The sequence below is a fragment of the Pelobates fuscus genome, chromosome 8 (assembly GCF_036172605.1).
Source record: "Pelobates fuscus isolate aPelFus1 chromosome 8, aPelFus1.pri, whole genome shotgun sequence".
Taxonomy (NCBI): Eukaryota; Metazoa; Chordata; class Amphibia; order Anura; family Pelobatidae; genus Pelobates; species Pelobates fuscus.
In genome coordinates, this window is record NC_086324.1 from 61,070,791 (window position 1) to 61,092,862 (window position 22,072).

At 37.9% G+C, this 22,072-nt stretch overlaps 1 protein-coding gene across 4 annotated transcripts in view; it reads left to right on the forward strand.

Moving 5' to 3' along the window:
- Positions 1–22,072, forward strand: part of ADARB1 (adenosine deaminase RNA specific B1) — a 115,783-nt gene that overhangs the window by 52,151 nt on the left and 41,560 nt on the right. The window contains exon 1 of one of the 4 annotated variants that reach the window (XM_063429916.1): positions 9,604–9,760. The exons of 2 other annotated variants lie outside the window; for them this stretch is intronic. In XM_063429916.1, the coding sequence (XP_063285986.1) occupies positions 9,661–9,760 (100 nt within the window). In that variant the 5' untranslated portion in view covers positions 9,604–9,660. Of the gene's footprint in view, positions 1–9,603; positions 9,761–21,504; positions 21,570–22,072 lie in introns of those variants that run through there. One more of the 4 variants, XM_063429917.1, reaches the window with a different exon arrangement.

A 22,072-nucleotide genomic window follows, 5' to 3' on the forward strand; every position in this document is an offset into this window, starting at 1 on the left:
TTTCTTTTCTTTTTTTTTAATATACTATTATACTTCTAGTTAACCCCTTAAGGACTCATGACGGAAAATTTCCATCATAAATGAAAATTAACCCCTGATTGCCCCCGCAATCGTGGGGTTAATCTTCCTGTAGTGTGTCTCCCTATCTGAGGCACACTACCACAGGCAGTTTCACTGAATCAGCCCATGTGATCGCTCTGACCGGGAGTCAGAGTGATCACACGTGCTGCAGTGAAACCTGATCTGTTTCCCCTGCAGCTCCGTGTGAGCTGTGAACAGCAGAGAGATAGATAGGTGCTGATTTTTCTCTCTGCAAGAAAAAACAAGTGTTGGCAATAAAATCCCCCCCCCCCCCACCTCTTTCAAATAAAATTTAACCCCTTCCCTGCCCTTTGATCACTGCCTGCAGTGATCAAAATACAGATCACAGTATTTCACTGTGATCTGATTTTTTTTTTCTTTTATCCCCTGATGGTTAACTTTTATTTTTTTTAATCCTCAGGGGTTAAATGTATTTAATTCATTTAAATATTTTAAAATATTTCTTTATTTAGCTAAGGTGGGTAGAAGTTAGTGGGGAAATTGGGGGATTTACGGTTAGGCTAGTTAGGGGTTAAAAGTAAAAAAAAAAAAAGTTAAAAAAACTTTTGAAAAGTTTAAACAAAGTTTTAAAATAGTAAAATAAGTTGTTAAAAGCTAAATAAAACTTTTAAAAAGTTAAAAAAAATGTTTAAAAAAGGGGGAAAATGCGTATTACCGCTACACTTGGTACAGGCTAGCGAAAAAATGATACCACGGTAAGGTTTCAAATATGCCTTTTGAAACACCCTGGGGTGTCTTCTTTAGGAAATGGTATGCCTTTGTGAAGTAAATGGGAAAACACAACCTATTAAAAAAAATTCCAAAGTGGGGCATGGACCCAGCGTAAAAATTCTACCTTGAATGGCTGTGTCTCAAATGTGCCCCTTCAACGTTGTCATATACCTGGTAAAGGTACATACGGGGGTATTGCTGTACTCAGATGACATAGCGGAGCAACATATGATGTATTATACTGCTGTAACACATATAAGGTTTGCAAAATATATTTTACAAACTCATTGAGTATGTCAAAAAGGCATATAAAAAGCGTATTACCACTAAACTTGGTATAAGCTAGCGGAAAAATTATTTCACGCTAAGGGTTAAAATACATCTTTTGAAATACCCTAGGGTGTCTTCTTTAAGACATGGTATGCCTTTATGGGGTAGCTGGAATAATTAACCTACAAACAAACCTCCAAAGTGAGGTATGGACACAGCGTAAAAATGTAAAGTTTGAAAAAACTTAAATGGCTGTGTCTCAAATGTGCCCCTTCAATGTCCGCATATACCTGGCAAAGGTACATATGGGGGTATTGCTGTGCTCAGATGACACAGCTGAGCAAGATAGGAAGTATTATATAGCTGTAGCACACATAAGGTTTGCAAAATACACAGTACAAACTCACTGTGTGTCAAAAAGGCGGAAAAAAATGCTTTTTACCACTGCACTTGATACAAGCTAACGGAAAAATTATCCCACGCTAAGGTTCAAAATTTGCCATTTGAAATACCCTTGGGCGTCTTCTTTAAGAAATAGTATGCCTTTTTGGGGTAATTGGAAAAAGCAGCCTGCTAACATATTTAAAAATAGAATACGGACCCATTAAAACTCTCCATGTAAATTCACACTTAAAAACCTGAACTTATCACATCTCTTTCACAGCACTGTAACTTCACAAAATAGTGTCTGGGTCATACATTGGGCATATTGTTTTACTCAGAAGAGGTAACTGAGCATACTTAGGGGGAATTTATGACAGTGGCACTTATCAAATGTAAGAAATACCCAGCGAAAATGCAACATGTTTGTAAACTATTTTTTTTTTCTCACCACAAAATTTGAAATAAATTGGTGAAAACATGGTGGCAAGTTAAGGTATAATATATGCCTAATAACATACCCTGGAGTGTCTGCTTTCTCAAATGGAAGGCCTTTATGGGGTTATTTGAACAGTCAAATGGCTATAATGCCACAAATTCAGACATATGACCATCTATGAAAATTCCAACTATAGAAACTGAAATAGCATGGTCTCCTATATGGCACTGTAGCTTCACAGAATAGGGGCAAAGGTATACAATGGGGGTATCGTTGTACTCAGCAGATGTAGCTGAACACAATATGGGATTCGGTACAGGGATAGCCCACACTAGATTTACGAAATACACATTACAAAAACCTTGTTATATGTGAATATGCCAAAATAGAGAAAAAACACAATTTTACTCCAATATTTAGCAGAGATTGGCGGTGAAATGGCTACGCAAAAAGTGTCAAACTAACCTTAGGTAAATAGCATGTGATGTCTACTTTATATAAATATATACTTTTGTGTGGCAATTTTGTTTCCTGTAATGGGTATTAAACTTCCAAGACAAACATACCAACTTCTAAAATAGTTTCACATTGAAATTTTATTTTAGACCTTGTAGTTTGTGACCTGTAACTTTCATAATAAACTGAAATCCTACACATATTATGTACTTTGTAAATCAAGACACATAAATTAATTGATTTTGAATTACTTTTCCTAAGCTGTACATATTATACACACATTATTATTGCCAAAACGTGGGGAAAAAGGCGTTTTTTAAAAAAAAATTTCCCCACATTATTTTGCATTTTTTTTTTTTCATAAATGAGAATTTATACATGTATAGGTCACATCAAATTAAAGCCTTTTTTGTTGTCTAAAAAATTGTATATAATATGTGTTGGTACAATAAATGAGAGAGATGCAAATTGCAGTTGAACACAAACAGCAAAAAATGCAAAAATTGCTTGTGTCCTTAACCCCTTAAGGACATGTGACATGTCATGATTCCTTTTTATTCCAGAGGTTTGGGCCTTAAGGGGTTAAGGGTGTGTCCAGCTTCTGAAGCTGTGTCCTTAAGTGGTTAATGTATCATCAGATTAGTTTTTTTTGTTTTTTAGCAGCACTAATTTTGTCTATATAGAAACAAGCCTGACCTACAGTATGTATATCACAGATGTAGTACAATAGTTTAGGAATAGTGTGTACTTCTATAAAAAATTGTATGAGAGTAGTTTTGGAGCAGCCATAAGTTGTACAGTGATGCAACTGAAATACAATGCAATATTTCATTACCTTCTATTACATTTAATAGAAAGTTTAAACCTTTAAGTTTTCTGTAGTTGCCCAATTAATGAAGTCCAAGACATTATTTCCCCAAATGGGGGGAAAAAGCAAACCTGAGCTGCAACACATGTTACAGCAACAGTAAATACATTGATACACATACGCAAGCCAACCTACGCATACCCACATGTACTCATCAAGGGTTGATCCAGGGCTCAGTCTTGTGATGGCTACAGGCTGATTACATTATGACTTGCAGAAAAAAACCTGTGCAGTTTACTTTTGGTGATACATTCATACATCCTCTACATTAACATAATGTTCCGTAATACTCAAACACACAGTGCATTACAGAGCTCTGCAATAATGTGCAAATACTCATTTCATATTACGTCAAGTTTATCGTTCCATTCACATTCCCACATCCCTTGCTGAATATCACCGTCTACCTCATATTCAAATCTCTTATTCTGACAATTAACACTCCCTTCATCAGTTTACATCACCACAGTACCTCCTTACCCAATAACTTTGTTTGCCGAACTAGATCTTAACAAGGCCCTGCAATTAACCTCTCACACCTGAAACTTGGGCTGCAAAGAACCCGTCACTGCTTCAGTAGAATCATTAGTTTTCCTGCAATTTACATCCCACATTCAACTGGCAGTAAGCCTCCTGCAAGCTCGCAATTCATATACATACAGAGAGACGCATTCAGCCCCACACACATACAGAGAGACGCATTCAGAACATGTTCACAGATTCACATATACTCATACAGACATTGCACTCAGACAAGCATTCACAGATTCACACACTTATACAGATGCTGTACTCTCAGTGCTACATGCACAGATTTACTCATACAGACACACTCACAGATCCACCATTACAAAACATAGTCATAGTTGCATACATACACAATCATGCACTCATTCACGTGTAAGAGGTAAGAAGACGGTAGGCGAACACAAGTTTATAGCTCACCCAAGTCAGATTCTGGTTAGCAAAGGTCGTAATCACATGGTAGGAATAAAAAGGTGTTAAAGGCCTTTATGGTAGATCTGGGATAGCAAATGCCCAGCTGCTCCTCCCCCCCCCCCAGGCCTAAAGATTTGGTTATATGCCCCCCAAAAATGTGAAATATACCAATATTTAGCATTTGGCGCAAATAAAGTGCACTGCGCAAATTCACAATTATGTGTACAAGCAAAATTAAAAAAAAAAAAAAAAGTGCAATGGTAGCTAAATATGTATTCAGTTTTCAAAAAGGTAAAAGTATCATTCTGGAAACAGAAATCCTTAACCCTAGATTTGCAGCCAAGAGACGGGGAAAAAACGGACTCTGGAGATCTATGAAGTTGATAGCTCTATCAAAATTGAATTAGCAGGTTAAACAAATACACTTTACATCTTAATGTTATGTGTGAAGAAACCAATTCACTGATTTACCATGAAATAATAGGAAACAAAATATTTGGTTGATGTGAATGACTAAAGATGCAGCACAGAATCCGGTGTAAAAACATTTTTGGGATGTAAGAATGAGATTGACTGGGCACAAAAGTCACATCAATCTCTTTTACAGAAATGGTTTTAATATTTACCTTACAACAGGGGTGCCCAAAAGGTAGATCCCCAGATGTTTTAAAACTTCAACTCTCATGATACTTAGCATGCCATTTAGAATGACGACGCATCATGGAAGATGTAGTTTTAAAACATCTGGGGATCTACCTTTTGGGCAACCCTGCCCTACAACAATCCACATGCAGTGGTCTGTTTCTCTGCTACTGATGTAGCTTCAAACATTATGCCAGTGTCTCTTTACATCTTTTCTTCAGGTATTGATAAAAACGTCATGCACAAGAAGTGCAAGTGCTTTAATTGACTTTAGTGAAACCTTGCCTACAGAACTGCACGTGCAGATGTCAAATAATTTCTATTACGATTAGTATGCAAATATTTTGATACTACTTCTGCAGTCAGCATTCTAGTGTCTGTTTATATATTTTACCAGTGGCTTTTTTATTTTATTTATCATCATATTTTACCATAACAATGAAAACACACATACTGTTATATGCACAAAAATATGTCCACTTGTCAGTGATGCAATTAAGTGGTTAAAAGAGATGTACATTTTAGAGCATTTGGAATAAAATACCACTATACCACTGTTCATGTTATCAGTTGTGCTTTAGGATGAGTTTTATTCTCTTCTTTATGAGTTGTTGACTTTGTACATTTAAGCTGGGAGAGTGTTATTGACCTAGCTTTCCCAGAATATAAATGGTATATGTGAAATCCTATTATCCTTCAGCATTGTGAAAACATAAACCTGCCTTACAATAAGCAGAAGCAGCAACAATTGCCATAAACCAACATTCTGTATGCCATCACACCCACTTTACAACTAAAACTCTATTTAGAGTATGGTGGATAAAACACCTTAGAAGGACAAGCAGAATTGTCTTCTACTCAGGGCCGGCGCTACCATAAGGCGGCACAGGCAGCCGCCTTAGGGCGCAGCGGCCAGGGGGGCGCAAAGTTCGGGTGACCTGCAGGAAGGAGGAGCACCCAGCTCTTTCCTCCCGCTGGTCATTATGAGCCCACATGGATACAGCAAAATTTCCCAGTGGGTCTATATGACCTGGGGATGGCACTTACTGCTGGCATTTAGAAATCTTGCTGCTGCGAGATGTTGGAGGAGGGAGGAGCGCCAGCAGCCCGTCGCTCCTCGCAGTGCACAGAGCTAAGGCTGCTGGGATACATGATGTCATATCTAGCAGCCTTAGCACTATGAATAGCTGTAATGAAGCATCGGGCTGCCTTACTCATCAAAGTACCATGGCAGCTGCTACCTAACGACAGTAAGTCAGTCAGAGTGAGTGTGTGTGTGACAGTAAATGTGCTCATGCCTGTGTGTGTCAGTATATGTGTATCAGTTAGTGTGTTTCTGGCTCAGACTATATGTTAATGATGAGTGTATGTTTGTGTATATCAGTGTGTTTGTGTGTGAGACTGTGTATCAGTGATGAGTGTGTGTGTCAGTGTCTGTTTGTGTGTGTCACTGTGCTTGTGTGTCAGATTGTTTGTCAATGATTGTGTGCATGTTTATGTATTAGACTGTGTCAATGAGTGTGTGTCAGATTGTGTGTTTGTGTCAATGAGTGTATCCATTTGTGTGCTTTAATGTGTGTCAGTGATGAGTGTGTGTTGGTACGTGTGCGTTTATGTCAGTGTCAATGTGATTGTGTTTTTGTGTCCATGTGTCTTTAATACATCAAGTTTCAAGAAAAACAAGAACAAGTATATTAACATATGTGTAATATATTAACATATTCAGTATGTTTGCATATATTGATATGTATATATTTTATGTTTTTAATATATACAAATATTAATATAAAACATATACATATGAGGAACACTCAAACGTTAAAAGCCACTATATGGTTTTAACGTTTGGGGAATTCCTTAACCCCAGTAGGTGCCAGGCCCTCCCCCCAAAATATCTGACATTGAGTCTTCTTTTACTGCTGAACCCTGCTCAATCCCTGGGAGACTGTCAGTGTCAACAGAGTCCCTTCCGTTCTTGGTGAAATTGGCACACGCTCTGCAATTACTGCAAATGCACTAAGGGGGAGGGGTAAAGAAAGACACAGGCAAAGACACAATTTTTGGGGGGCGCCAAAATACATTTTCGCCTGTGTATTCATAAATCATTGCACCGGCCCTGCTTCTACTTGCAGCGCAACTGATGTTTGCTTTGTTTGGAAGTGTTTGGATTTTGTTACAGTAAAATCTATTCTAGACACTAGGTGGTGCAATTGTCTTGTACATGTATGAGGCTATGGAAGGCTAGGGTGTAACCCATTCATGATTAGAGGTTAGGTTAGAGAAGGCATTTTAACCTGTTCAAGGCTTTAGGGTCACTTTTTGGATTTTCATACTTAATTTTGGTTTGTCTCATTTTGGGATATGCAATAGATTATCATGTTAAACCCTGCTTTGAAAAGGAGAATCTATCAAGTTTAGAACCCATATCCTATACCTATAGGCAGTTTAATAATGCCTTTTAAAAATGAGATACCACAAATGTATTGCTTAATTTTTAACCAAATTGCAACATACAAGAACGTTTTTTTATTTTATTTTATATATAATGTTTAATCTCTAAATTACACAAATGTCAGTTTCTTAGTAACTAGCAGCCCCAAACCGGATTACCCATAAGGCAACTCTGTCAGCAGCCATGACCCCAGTGGTTAGAAAGGGGCCCCAAAACCATGAATTTGCTTGGCCCCATTAACCATCTCTATGTGGACAAACTGGGTAACCTTCCTAGGGCCCTGTGAGAAAGTAATACTTCTCTACAGCAGCCTATCCATTTATTTCAGTGAAATAATGAATTGACATTTATGTTTAGAAAAAAAATTACATACAAGTACTGGTGTACTTCATGAAGGCTTTGCAAATGTTTGCACTAAAATACATACATCAGCGCAATGTACTCTATTTTATATTTCACCAGCAGGACACGTTTCTCTATTATTATTTACTTTAATCTTTTATTTTTTTGCTTGTAATGCGCTACGAACACAAGCTTGTCTAGCCTAACATTTGTAATCTTACCTAATATTGTTAAACAGCCTGTTATTTTCATTTTAAAACAAAAATGTGCAGACCTCTCATGCCACTGCTAATCCTATGTTTAACCATTCATGCACGCTGTTGTGGCGTACGTTTATGCTTTGTAATCACCTGCACGACAAAAATAAAGAATTAAAAAAAATATATATATATATATATATATCTCTTTGTGCATAAGAATCAATTTTATTGTAGAGTGCAGTTCACGGCTCAGGAAATGTGTAGTTTGGTGGACAAGCCCAGTAAATGGTAATTGCAGTGGTTCCACTTCTAGAAAAAAGTAGCATTGCAAATTTGCTAAATTTCAAACGGTTAGAAATGAAAATGTAGAGTGCATGTCTTTAGCAAAGTCTTGGGGAGAGCTGCATTCTTTTTAGTATTTTCCAGGTACCTTCAGATTATACAAAAAAAATAACCCTAATGTGAAGTATACTTCTCAGTCTTGCAATCAGCGAGAGTATGTATGAGAAGGCAAAATTACTGTGATTGACTTGTTAACACCTTAACACTGATTGCTGTGCAGAAATGCCAGAAAATGTCTATTGCTGGACTTCCCATGACTTGATTCAGTCAGTAACATCTGTTACCAAGTGATTATGTGGTACATTTTAGCCTTTTATGTGCCAGGACCATTCATCTACCCATTGTATGGTTAAAAGGTGCAAATCGCACCTATTTGAAATAATCTGGACTTAATGTATTATAATTTGTTTAAAGATTTCTCATATAGGGTTTCTGAAAAAAATTGGTATATAGGTACTGGCATACTTATTACCACTACACATTTACAAGCTCGCTTTGAATTTATGAAAATAAAGTGTAAATGTCGTAATTTTATCCGTGCACATATTTTGCTCATTTTCCCGTTTCTTTAAACTTGAATATTTTTGCTGAAAAGGTTGCGGTTTATGGTAATGCTGATCACTCTCTGTGAGAACTGAGTTCCTTCTTCATGAGCTGAAAATGTTTTTAGTGTATTCTATATGGAGTACTGACACTAATACAGATTTAATAACTTATCACGCTGCTTGGACATGCTATATAATAATGCCAATAGAGTGTTTAACTCCTTAAGGACACATGACATGTGTGACATGTCATGATTCCCTTTTATTCCAGAAGTTTGGTCCTTAAGGGGTTAATCATTCTCTTTGAACAAATCCACTATTCCATTAACAGAAGGACTGGGTGCATTTTTCTTATCTTTTCATCATAGAGAATATCGGTATAACCATGGCTAATAATTTACTACTTAAAATCAGCATTTGTGACCAGGGTGTTGTCTTGTTGATTTATGTTTAATTTTTAGATTACAGATGCTGAGATCCAAAATATTTGTGACCTATATACATTGACCTATTACATTATATACATGAGTAAACCAAGTGCTAACCTAATGCATACAAGGTAATATCATAATTTAAATGCCATGGGCCCACTTCCCTCCCCAAATGCTTTATGATCTTTAAAGGCATTGTATGTGTTTAATCATGATGTTGGAGAAATTTTACCCCTGTCTGAGTTTGAAAATGACCCTGCATCAGAACAGTTGCACGCAATAGTTAACTGTCACACATCTCCTAGGATTAACAGAAATTAGTTTCTCTTATCAGTGCATTTTGCAGTTAGGTGTCTGGAAGAGGAGGAGGAGTAAGACCGAATGCACAGAAGAGTGTTTTAAACATGGTTAAGAGGCTTGCACTGCATTGGTGCTCATTATGAATAGGCATAGTGTTAAGACACAGCCTGGGTAACACAGTGAATTCGTGTAATACGCAGAAGATCCTGATTGCTCACAGTTTGAAAGCTTTAGCCTGTTATGGCATCACTGCTGGCTGGGGCTTGTAATATGGGGAGCCTCTTCTGCCTTGTTCGGCGTCGTTTTAAAAGAAGGCGCAAGAAACGTTCTGAAAGAAAAGGTAATGTGATTGGGCATTAAAAATTTAATTACATTTGTGTGACTCCTCTGTAATTCAGTTTTATTTTGCTTTATTTCCTGAAATAAAATATTGTGAAATTAAATTGCTTATATAAATTATTTTTTTAATTCTATTTGGAATAACCATAAAGGATTTTTTTTTTTTTTTGTATTGAACCAATAACTGGATTCTATAACTTTGAAAGAGCACATATAATGGCTTGTTTCTTGAAAATAGGCAGAAATTTACTTTAATAGATTTAAATTTTTTATGTTTTGCTCTATTAACCTTTTGTTCTTTGCATTTTTGTATGTATGTTTGGTATGATATATGGATGCACGATTTGGCTTTATATTGCATATATTCTAGTTATGTAGGTGAATGCCTAATGTACAGGCTTTTTCATATTTATTAATCCGCGATGTAAATGGATCATGCTACTGAGGCAATAACTGAGCAAAATATTATAGTTGTTGTATCAGTAGAACAAAGGTAATGACTTGATCAAGTTTTTTGTGTGCAGTCCATGAACTGTAATCTGGTGGGTGGATAAGTGCAAAGCAGTCTTACTGCAATAGTTTACATACATTTTTTTAGATCTGGTATGTGAGGCATGGCTTTGTAAGTTGTGTGTTGCTATCCTCCTGCATTTGCCAGTGAAAGTTTAAAATGTCTTGCTGATCATAGACTCGATTGATTATTGTAAAACTTAGAGAAATTGTGTGTAATATCTCAACATTTATTCTGTACCATAATGTTATGTTAGAATGGAACATGATTAGATAATTTCCTAAATTTTGTCTTTTTATCAAATAATTTAGTTTTGTTTTTACTTTTATCAATCACACTTTTAAATCAATTTTATTTGAGAATACCTTTTGAATGTCTATAAAGCTTTTATACTAATTAGTTCTGTTATTTCTTAGTTAAGTATTCATTTTGTTTTCTTGAGTGACCTACTGAGAAAAAAAGCCTGTATACATTCAGCGTAAATTTGCAAACCTGCCCATAATTTTTTCGACCTGCTCTATTTAAATGTATGTTTGATCAGTTTGTGTGCTATTTCCATACATTTTTGTGTTTGTATCTAATTTTTGTTTTTTTAATGTATGGGTTTCAATCTTTAGTATTACATGTAGGATGGGAAAGAAGATCTCCAGTGCCAGTCTTGAATGTGTATTCTCATTTGGAATATACTGAAATGTGTTTAATGGTCAATATAGTACATTGTACAGCACTATGGAATTTGATGGTGCTATATAAATAATAAAATAATAATAATGTAGTAAATGCAATGAATCTGCATTGATACAAATCCCATCCACCGCCCCCTCCCCAGGACAGCACAAATCTTGTAGCAAACATACTCTTTACTGTGCTATTCCTTATTTTGTTTGCTCTGTATTACAGCCTTTCTGCACATTTGGGGTGTTTAAGAAATATGTATTTGTTCGTACTTGTACACTAAAGAAAAAGCCCTTTCATTTTCTATCCTATCCTTGCCTTCCCATCTGCTTTTCCCTCCTAGTCTTGCCATTCATTTCTTACTTCCCTTGGTCTCATTTCCCTTCTAGGTCTTTTCTAGTATTTCCACTTAACCCTTTCACCTTTTATTCCCTGAAACCCAATTCTGTCTGGCCACTGATCTACTCTCTCCTCATATTTTCACCAATGTCTCTTTCATGATTTTACTTCTTTATTATGCCCCTAATAATCTGCCTTCTTCCATTACACATAATTTCCACACTACCTTTGTTCTTATGTGCCTCCTATCTTTATTTCTCCCAGGTCTCATCAAACAACCAAGTTTGTAACATCATCTCTTCTCTTTCAACTTTCCTTTATCAGTCTCTCTAAACTCCCCCAGAGTCTGTAAACTCCCTGACCATTTGAATTAAATTTGTAAGTTCTTCGGTTTCATCTCTCTAAAACCTTCTTAACCTCTACCAAAAAAGAATGGAGTAATGTCAGTTGTGCATCAGGTGGAGCAGGCTGTTGTGTGGACTATATGAACTTCTGCCTCACTCCTCCCAGTTCCTTTTCAGTTCTTGGTAATGGGGAAAATAGAGGGTTTTGGTAATAGGATGAAAGAAATACAGAACATGGGGTAGGAAAAGGAAAAAGTGGTGGGAAAAAAAAATCACACAAGGAGGGAGGATATTAAGGTAAGAAGCGTATTGAACTTGTGACTGTTGGCTAGCAGGGTTATATGCTGAAGTTAGAGTTTAAAGTGAATTCAAATTAAAGGCCATAGTAGCTGATCTGCCTTAGAGAATCATTCCATTTCGGCTAGTTTGACCATGTACTTGAAATTTACTTTGAACTCCCATGTTGTTGAATAAACATGTAGGAGTTATCATGACTGGGGGAAAAGATCTGGGTATAGAGATGGGAGGGAATGGAAGGACATGCTTTTGGCAAATGACTAGCAAACTGCATTAGGTAGATCAGAATGTAAATTTACCAGGGTTATTCACCAAAGTGAGAATTGAAAGTGTAATTCAAATTTATAGTCAAAATAGCTGAATTAGAAAATTGATTTTAGTTTGGCTGCTCTGGTCTTAAAATAATGATCTTGGCACCATAACTTAATTGGAATGACGTTATGGTGCCAGGAGGCACTGGCTTACCTTTAAGGTTTAACAATGTCCAGTATTCAGCGCCCAATCGCTCTGCCCCATATCCTTGCACTGCTCAGATTCTTGCAAGAAAGAGGAAGCCTTTGACATGGGCGCCATTGACTAGCTGATGCTCTGAGACAATAATTAGCTCCCCCCCCATTAACAAAATGGTGCCAGGGATGTCCTGGCACCATGACAACTTCATTCCCATTAAGTTGTTTTTGTGCCAGGAGTGTTCCTTTAAATTTGAAATTTACTTTGAATTCACACTTTAGTAAATAACTTGTCTGTTCTGAGTTGTAAGCAATATGCAAGCTGGCTGCATTTGCAAAAAACTAAATAAAAAGCACTAAAGATTCATTTATTTGGCTAAAAAGCCCTTTATTTTGCTGTTCTTCTTGTGCCCATCTGTGTGTGCATGCATATATTTTACAAAAAGATACAATATTTCTTCCTGTGTCACATCTCCACATTACAGTAAGTCACTTTGGACAGAGTGAATAATGGTTCTAAATGTGCTTCAGTGACAACCCAAATTCTTAATTGTATATTCATTATCCTTGCAGTCAATTAGACCCAGGAGGCAGTGGATCAAAGTTTCATACTTGCTTCCACAGATGGTCTTTTGCATTAAAAGCATATTTGCTATTAAGTAATATTTAATGCTATTGCAGTTCAGGTTGATTTAGAAATCTGAATAATCACAGCTGCCGGTAGACAAGTTAATTTGAAAATTCAAGGCTTCTGAAGATACATTCGCATGACCGATTTTGGATGATAAAATCCAATGCATGTCATCCGTTGGCACTTTCTGGTTTATGAGTGATAACTATAGCAAACAGATTGGCTGAGGAACTGAGCTGTGTATTTCTTATCTCTCATTTTAGTGGTTATCTCACATCAAATGTCTCCTGTGTGTTGTGACTAGGTAGCGCTTCATTCCAAGGCTGTGGCTTTCCTAAATCTAGCTTGGTTTCCATTATGATGTTTATCAATGGATTTCCCCAACTTTTCATAACTAGCACATTTCAGTGTCTTTTAGGGATGCACCAAAATGAAAATTCTGGACCGAAACCAAAAATTTAGGGTGCCCTTGACCGAAAACTGAAACCGAAAATGAAACCCCAAATGATTTAAAAAAAAAAAAAAAAAGTTTTTCCCCCTATAATTTTATTACTATTAGACTTTTTAATGAATTTAATCTAATATGAAAAACTTCCCTTCTCTTTTAGTGGTTCAACCCCCCCTCCCACTTTTTTAGTGTTTTTTTTCTCCCCCTCCCCTGTCCCATAGTATTCTCCCCCCCGTCCCATAAGATTCTCCCCGACTTTTCATGTTATTATTACTTTCTTTCATTGTGATATATACTCATCTGAATGCATGTCTGTTAAACTATGCTCTACAAAAAAATATAATTTTGTTTGTTTTTTTATTTCAGCAAATTTTACCCGTTTTTGGCTGAAATTTCGGTGCATCCTTAGTGTCTTTAATACGCGTTTGGTTTTGGCTTTTTCACGTGCTTAGTTTTATAACTTTATAACGGAGCTTTGTTGGCGATTGTGATAGTAGGGGAGTAAAAATTCATGAACCATTAAATTGGTAAACTACTTTTACGACCTACATATTTTTACTCCTTGTAGGCCATACTTCAAAGTTCCATTATATTGGCAATCCTAACATGTTGCAGGACTTGAGGCAGTTAATAAATAACCATTATAATAATGTGCAATGCAATGACTTGATATTTCGGTTGATAATGATCATAAAGTTAGTGTATTTAAAACGTAGTGGTTCATAATCTTAACCAAAAATAAAGAAATGGTTATGGATTACGTCTATGCATTTTTTTATTTTTTTTTACATTTCCAATATGCATTCATAAATTGGGATTTTTAGTCAAGGCGACTGCAAACACACATTTATTTTCAAGTAAAACAGTGTTTTTGTGAATTTGTTGATGTACAAATTCCTTTGTTTTCCTATACCCTGTTATGAAACATAGTATTGAATACTTTACTTAGCACAATTGTATCCTTTTGAAAAGTAACAACTAAAGGGATACAGAACTATTTATATAGAAAATGCTGAATTGTGCTTCCTACTTCATTTTTGTATTACATGGTTAGTTACCACAAATTGAAGTGTTTGATTTATTAGGTCATTTGCTACCAATGTGAAGGCACAGTGCTAAATTGTTTCATACCAAATCATTAGAGAAATAATTTTTTTTTTTTTTTTTTTACTGCACGTTTTCTAGATTCAGGAAAGGAATAGGCAAAGATGCATGAAAAAGTGTTTTTATTTTTAAGAATGCAGTAAATATTATTTTAGCCCATGGATATTATAGAATTAGCTTTACATATTTGTATTTCCAACATTATACTGCCCTAATCCATGTTTAGGTGACCAGGTCAGCACTGTCGGGGTTTAAAAAATAAATAATAAAAAAGTTATTTTAATTATCTGTTATACCATCGCAGCATCAATCTCCTCGCTGAAGCTCTGCCTCTTTTGCGGAGATTGAGATGATCTCAACCAATCCAATGCTTTCCCATAGGAAAGCGTAGAAAAACTAATGCGCATGCACAGGAAAATGCATTGCTGTGCTAATCAGTCTCTGAGACCATCTGATTAAAATAGTTTTACTCTGCTGTTTTACGGATTGGCTGTCCTACTGACAGCACTAGAGGCAGGCTAACCTTGCAAAAAACAAACCTTTCCATTCTGTAGGAATATTTTCAACAACAGAGTTAATTTAAACTGGGTGCCCATGGGTAGTCTTGGGTGCCTCTAACTTTTTTTTTTTTTAATATAGCATTAGAGAATCATTGTGCAGTCATCATAACATAATCCAATAATCAAATCTAAGTTTACAACTAATATACTGTTTACCACTTCTTAAATGAACATTCAACACACCTAAAACACTTCAGCTTGCTGATTTGCTTTGTTTGAAGAATGTATCCTCTTTTTTTAATATTTTACAAATAGTGCAGATTTCTATTGAAATTAGCACATTCATAAATTAACTTTGTTGCACCTCCATGCCCTATTACGCCCTGCTTGTTTAGCTCAGTGGGAGACGGGCACCGGCCTTACACAAATCTCATTGACCTTTATTCTGAAATCTCTGAGTGGACAGCCATGGAAATTCTGTCCTGGGAAGAAGGAAAATGGCTTGCAAAAGATTGGCAGCTTTTGGAAGCTGCTTTTAGATATACAGGTACCCCCAATGGAAAAAATGCATAAGTAATATGAATGCATGTTTTTTTTACTGGGAGTATTTCTATGAATTTGTTCAAAGATATATATCCTTTAATCTCCCAAACCCTTAAAGCCTCAACATTTTGCAACCACTTCTATATCCAACACGCTTTACAAGTGATTGTTCCGCTGATATTGCTGTTCTGTTAGTCTCTGACTGTTTGTTTTTATTAATAATACAAGTATGCCACAAGATACCCCAAACACAGATTTCAAGGCTGTAACATTTTCAATGCAATCCTTTAAAGGGACACTCCAGGCACCCAGACCACTTCTACCCATTGGAGTGGTCTGGGTGCACACTCCCATTACCCATAACCCTGCAAGTGAAATTATTGCAGTTTTTATAAACTGCAATAATTACCTTGTAGGGTTAAGTCATCCTCTAGTGGCTGTCTAATGCTCATGCGCATTAGGTCTCCCCCGCAGGCTGGAGCTGGATTCAGGTAAGTCACGGAAGGGGCTTTAACCCCTTCAGCAACATGGGATGGAGGGAGGGAGAGGGGCATGCAGGATTCTGCAGTGCCAGAAAACGGGTTTGTTTTCCTGGTGCTGGAGAGTCCCTTTAAAGTCACTCTTCATCATATTTTACATAGACCCTTGATGGTGACAACCGAAGGAAGGTCAGTTTTACGCACCTGAAGTTGTTTCTCTAAGCCTCCGCCATCAGCATCAGGTGAATCCTCTTCAGCTCCTGGTGCCTCATGGATTACACAATGGATTTGCTCAAGTTTTTGGAGTAAAAAAAAAGTCTGCCTTCGTGATTTTTAGAAGTGAAACTTAACTTTTGCTTATTACGTACTCTACAAATTTGAGCAAGAAATCCTGGTAAAGATTTTCTAGCAAAATCACTGAGATACCAACAAGATGTAGAAACTATATTTTGAGCAAATCACTTACACACTTTTTTTCTACAAGATTTAAATAGGGCTGTACACATTTTCCATGCCTTTCTAGTAGAGAAGTGTAAGCTAGCGAACAAGGAAGGGGAAAAAGTTATTTGTGCCTTGGTATAGGAAAAATAAATAGGAACTACTGCCATTGACCAAAGATGTGCATATAAAACTGATCCCATCACAGACTGCCAAGACATTCTGCTATGGTTGGTCCTATACTTTAATTCCAAAATCCTCTGGTATACCCTTCAGCCCGGCCACACTTGGCAATCGCAATGTGACAGGGCTCGATTTTATAAATGTCATAATTTTCCTATTGCCAACAGAGCTTTTCTTTGGCCAGGTTCGGTGTTGCAGAATAAAGCCACTGCAGTAAATGCCTGGCATAATCCAATTGTTAAATATATTGCACAGCGTGACATTTTTTTTTTTTATTCTTTATTTTAGTTGTGCATAAAAAACAACAAGCATAAACATTGTGCCACAATAGCACTCATTCAGGTAACAACATTTGAGGATCGGATTGGGCCTTGAGTGGTATGCACATTTTTTATTTTTTAACCTAGAAGTGAAAACTATAGTAACATCTGTCGTACTGATATTTCTGCTATGAGCCTTGGCGTTAACTAATAGGGTATACTCTTTTGGTTTGTGTGGAGAGAGGAAGCATTGTCAAACAGTGCCCGTCTACTACTACTATGTATTCTTTATCTCAATGTTTTTGTTGTTGCTTTTTTAAAAGAAGGTTTTTGATGTTGTGTCAGATCTCACATTGTGGGTGTGTGGATAAGGCGATGCGACCTGTAGTTTCATATCACAAATTAAATTAAATTAAATTAACAAGGCGCCCTCACGAGATGCCTTTGGCTGGCGTCCCGCAGGGGTTAAAGAAGAGTAGCGATCTATGTATGCTTAGTGGAGTGCCCTCGTGGGTGTGAAGGGATTTGTCTCCGCTTCGGCTAAGTTAAGTTAGGGCACTGGGTATACACTCTGCGTATATAAATTAGCCTATGGTTAGGGGTACATGCACTGCTTATAGATGTAGGGTTACTTCCGAGGTTTTCACCAGGGCATGCAGCCATGGGGGTTAAGTGGTGTCGGTCATTAAATCTTAATCTAACAATAGAGTAGTGAGGCATAGAAACATAGAAACATAGAATGTGACGGCAGATAAGAACCATTCGGCCCATCTAGTCTGCCCAGTTTTCTAAATACTTTCATTAGTCCCTGGCCTTATCTTATAGTTAGGATAGCCTTATGCCTATCCCACGCATGCTTAAACTCCTTTACTGTGTTAACCTCTACCACTTCAGCTGGAAGGCTATTCCATGCATCCACTACCCTCTCAGTAAAGTAATACTTCCTGATATTATTTTTAAACCTTTGTCCCTCTAATTTAAGACTATGTCCTCTTGTTGTGGTAGTTTTTCTTCTTTTAAATATAGTCTCCTCCTTTACTGTGTTGATTCCCTTTATGTATTTGAATGTTTCTATCATATCCCCCCTGTCTCGTCTTTCCTCCATGCTATACATGTTAAGATCCTTTAACCTTTCCTGGTAAGTTTTATCCTGCAATCCATGAACCAGTTTAGTAGCCCTTCTTTGAACTCTCTCTAAGGTATCAATATCCTTCTGAAGATAGGGTCTCCAGTACTGTGTACAGTACTCCAAGTGAGGTCTCACCAGTGTTCTGTACAATGGCATGAGCACTTCCCTCTTTCTACTGCTAATACCTCTCCCTATACAACCAAGCATTCTGCTAGCATTTCCTGCTGCTCTATTACATTGTCTGCCTACCTTTTAAGTCATCAGAAATAATCACCCCTAAATCCCTTTCCTCAGATGTTGAGGTTAGGACTCTATCAAATATTCTGTACTCTGCCCTTGGGTTTTTACGTCCAAGATGCATTATCTTGCACTTATCCACATTAAATGTCAGTTGCCACAACTCTGACCATTTTTCTAGTCTACCTAAATCATTTTCAATTTGGCTTATCCCTCCTGGAACATCAACCCTGTTACATATCTTGGTATCATCCGCAAAAAGACACACCTTACCATCAAGACCTTCTGCAATATCACTAATAAAAATATTAAAGAGAATGGGTCCAAGTACAGATCCCTGAGGTACCCCACTGGTGACAAGCCCAAGCTTCGAATATACTCCATTGACTACAACCCTCTGTTGCCTGTCACTCAGCCACTGCCTTACCCATTCAACAATATTGGAATCCAAACTCAAAGATTGTAGTTTGTTGATAAGCCTTCTATGTGCAACAGTGTCAAAAGCCTTACTGAAATCGAGGTAAGCAATGTCTACTGCACCACCCTGATCTATAATTTTAGTTACCCAATCAAAAAAATCAATAAGATTAGTTTGGCATGATCTCCCTGAAGTAAACCCATGTTGTCTCTGATCTTGAAATCCATGTGTTTTTAGATGTTCAACAATCCTATCCTTTAACATGGTTTCCATCACTTTCCCCACTACTGAAGTTAGGCTTACTGGCCTATAGTTGCCCGACTCCTCCCTATTACCTTTCTTGTGAATGGGCACAACATTCGCTAACTTCCAATCTTCTGGGACTACTCCTGTTATCAATGATTGGTTAAATAAATCTGTTAATGGTTTTGCTAGTACACCACTAAGCTCTTTTAATAGCTTTGGGTGTATTCCATCAGGTCCCATTGACTTATTTGTCTTTACTTTTGACAGTTGAAATAGAACCTCTTCCTCTGTAAACTAGGGATGACTAGGGAACATCAAAAACAAACATAAAACATAAGATACCATAAAAAAAAGTTGATTAGAGTTTTTTTAAACTTCAGCTGTTGGAGTGGGCACCAGTCCCGGTGGGCTGGTATCGGCTGGGCTCAGTCGGGTGTCCATAGCCAGTCAGGTGGTTACCACCACGTAGGCATCTGGCCTCGTTTCCCGGGGCACAAAAGGTAGTATTGTATCCGGATTCCATGTGTGGGTTGCCGGGGCTGCGGTGGGCAGTGGGGAAGATTTCAGGGTGTCCTTAGATAGTCCCAAGGTTGGCAACAGGTTTCTCGCTTCCTGTAAGTCCTGAACAGTGTGTGTTGCGTTGCTATGTTGGACCTCCAGAGTGTGTTGCATTCTCCACCGGTACTGGATGCCTTTGTCTCGGAGCAGGGTGGTAAAGGCCTGTAGTGATCTTCTCCAGGCCATGGTGTATCCAGAGAGGTCCGAGTAGAAAGAGAGTTGCATTCCTTCAAAGGCGTAGGGTGAGTGGTTCCGGACGGCTCCCATGACCGCTGATCTGTCTTTGCTGCTCTGGAATTTCACCAGGAGGTCCCGTGGTGCTGAACTCGGTGCTTTCATCGATTTTTTTTTTTTTTTTTTTTATTTTTTTTTTTATTTTTTTTTTCAGGCGGAACATCCCTTCCAGACCCACCTGTTTCGCCTGCCTGTGTGGCAGTAGTGCTGCGAGGAGGTGTCTTATCAAGTGCGGTGTCTCCGTCTCCGGAGTCTCGTCCGGTATCCCTCTTATCTTGAGGTTTAGGCTGCGCCTGTGGTCCTCCGCCACCACCATTTTTTGATCCGTTTTGGCTTGGTGTACCTGTAGGTCCATGACAGCCCTCTGGAATTGGGCTGTTTGTTGGGCATCTTTGCGGGTATCGCTTTCCAGAGCCTCCATGCGGCTCGTTAGGCCTCGGACCTCTTGGCGGATTTGGGCCATATCGGCCTGTATGTTCCTCCTGAGTTCTGCAAGGAGCCCTCTCATTATTGCCGTCGTTACCGGGGCAGAGTCCGGTGGATAGCTGGAGGGTAGGGTGGTTTGCAGCTCCACTGTATTTCCCTCTGTTAATCCCATACTACAAGCTTCCGATATGTCTGTGTCGGAGCTGTCGACCATCTTGGGTCCCGCTCCACTCCGGGCCTGGCGCCATAGATCGCCGATATTCATGCCCATATGCGGTTTTTCAGCTTTTTGTTTTTTAATTTTCTTCCCCATGGTATGTGGGTCGGGGTTTGGGGTGTTTCGCCGGCGGTTTGGGGCGATGTAAACCCTATTTTGCGGCTTTTAAGTCGTTAGTTGGCTCGGAGCTTCAGTAACATGCGGCCGCTCGGTTCAGTGGCTTGGCTCCGCCCCCCTGCGTGACATTTTTAAATCCAACTATTACTTATAAAGTGCATGTTTTGTCCTGTTAAAACACACAAGAATTTTCAGTTTTTTAAAATATCAATGTTAAAGGAACACTCACAGGTGGTATAACCACTGCAGAATGGTGGCAATAGGGCCCTGCCACCTTTCTATGGTAAGTTGTCAAGCTATTTAAAAAGGCTACGACACCTTACCTGTGGTCTACTGGGCCAGTCACCGCCTCCACTGCTGGTGGCGAGCTCTGCGCTAAGCTCATCGGCTGAAAGCGCTTAGCCAACTCACTCAGCCAATGAGCCACACCTTTTATTGGGTGTTAAGTCAGTGGAGCTAATGAAAGCGGTTTGCATGAACCTCTTGCTCCACAGGAAGTAAGCACTTAGCACACTCTGGTACCCTGAGAGGGCAGCACTCCTGGTAACATAACCACTACAGAGGGTGTTTTAGTGGTTATGGTGCTTGTAGGATTTCTTTCACTCAGATGCACTATTAATAGAATTGAATTTGTGTCACCTCATAGTTATATTTAATATAAATTGCTCCTTTTTTATTGATTCCATTGATCTGATGGAATGGCTGTATGTCTATAATGCACATATGCTGATTTTTCTCAACCAGGCATTACATTTGATCATGAGAAAAAGTACACTACATATTGATATATTAAAGGAACACTATAATGTTTAAAATACAAATATGTATTCCTAACTATTGTGCTCTAGTCACCGTTTATGGTCTATAGGGCAGGATTAAAAATATGTTTCACTTACAGTGCGGGGTCTCCTCTGTGATGCCTGCCTTGCATTAGGAGACTTGTGCTCATGCATCAATCAGATGGTCTCTCTGAGGGTTTTACTCTATTTCACAGAAGCACTTAGTGGCTGTCATGTTGACATTAGAGGTAAGTTAATCCTGCAGAGAAGACTGCTGTTTCTCTAGTATGGCAATGGTTTCAGCTGCAGGGTTAAAATGGGGGGAAAACTACACGGTTTCCTTTAATTTTAGTATAGAAGCACTAACAATTTTAGGATCTTGTGCAAATGTATGTGTGCAAAAGTGTAAAAACATTTATAAATATTGATTGTGTTTATTGTAACCATTCGGTAGTTAAAATACTATCTTGTAATTAATATTTTTTTTTTAATAAAACAAAAGTTAAAATCGGCTTACAAATTTTTTGTGTGTTTCTTCCCCCCCTCCACCCCAGCAAACTAAAGAGTTAAATAACTTTCTTGCCATCTTGTCAGAAGTGATCAGGTTTAGCAATATTTGTTTCCTTTTAACCTAGATCCATTTATGTCTCCTGTTAGGGAATGAAATTGAAATAATGTGGTACATGGCTAGAAAGACACTTGGGAAACATGGCACAAATTAGAACTGTCACAAACATTTTACTGCAAATGT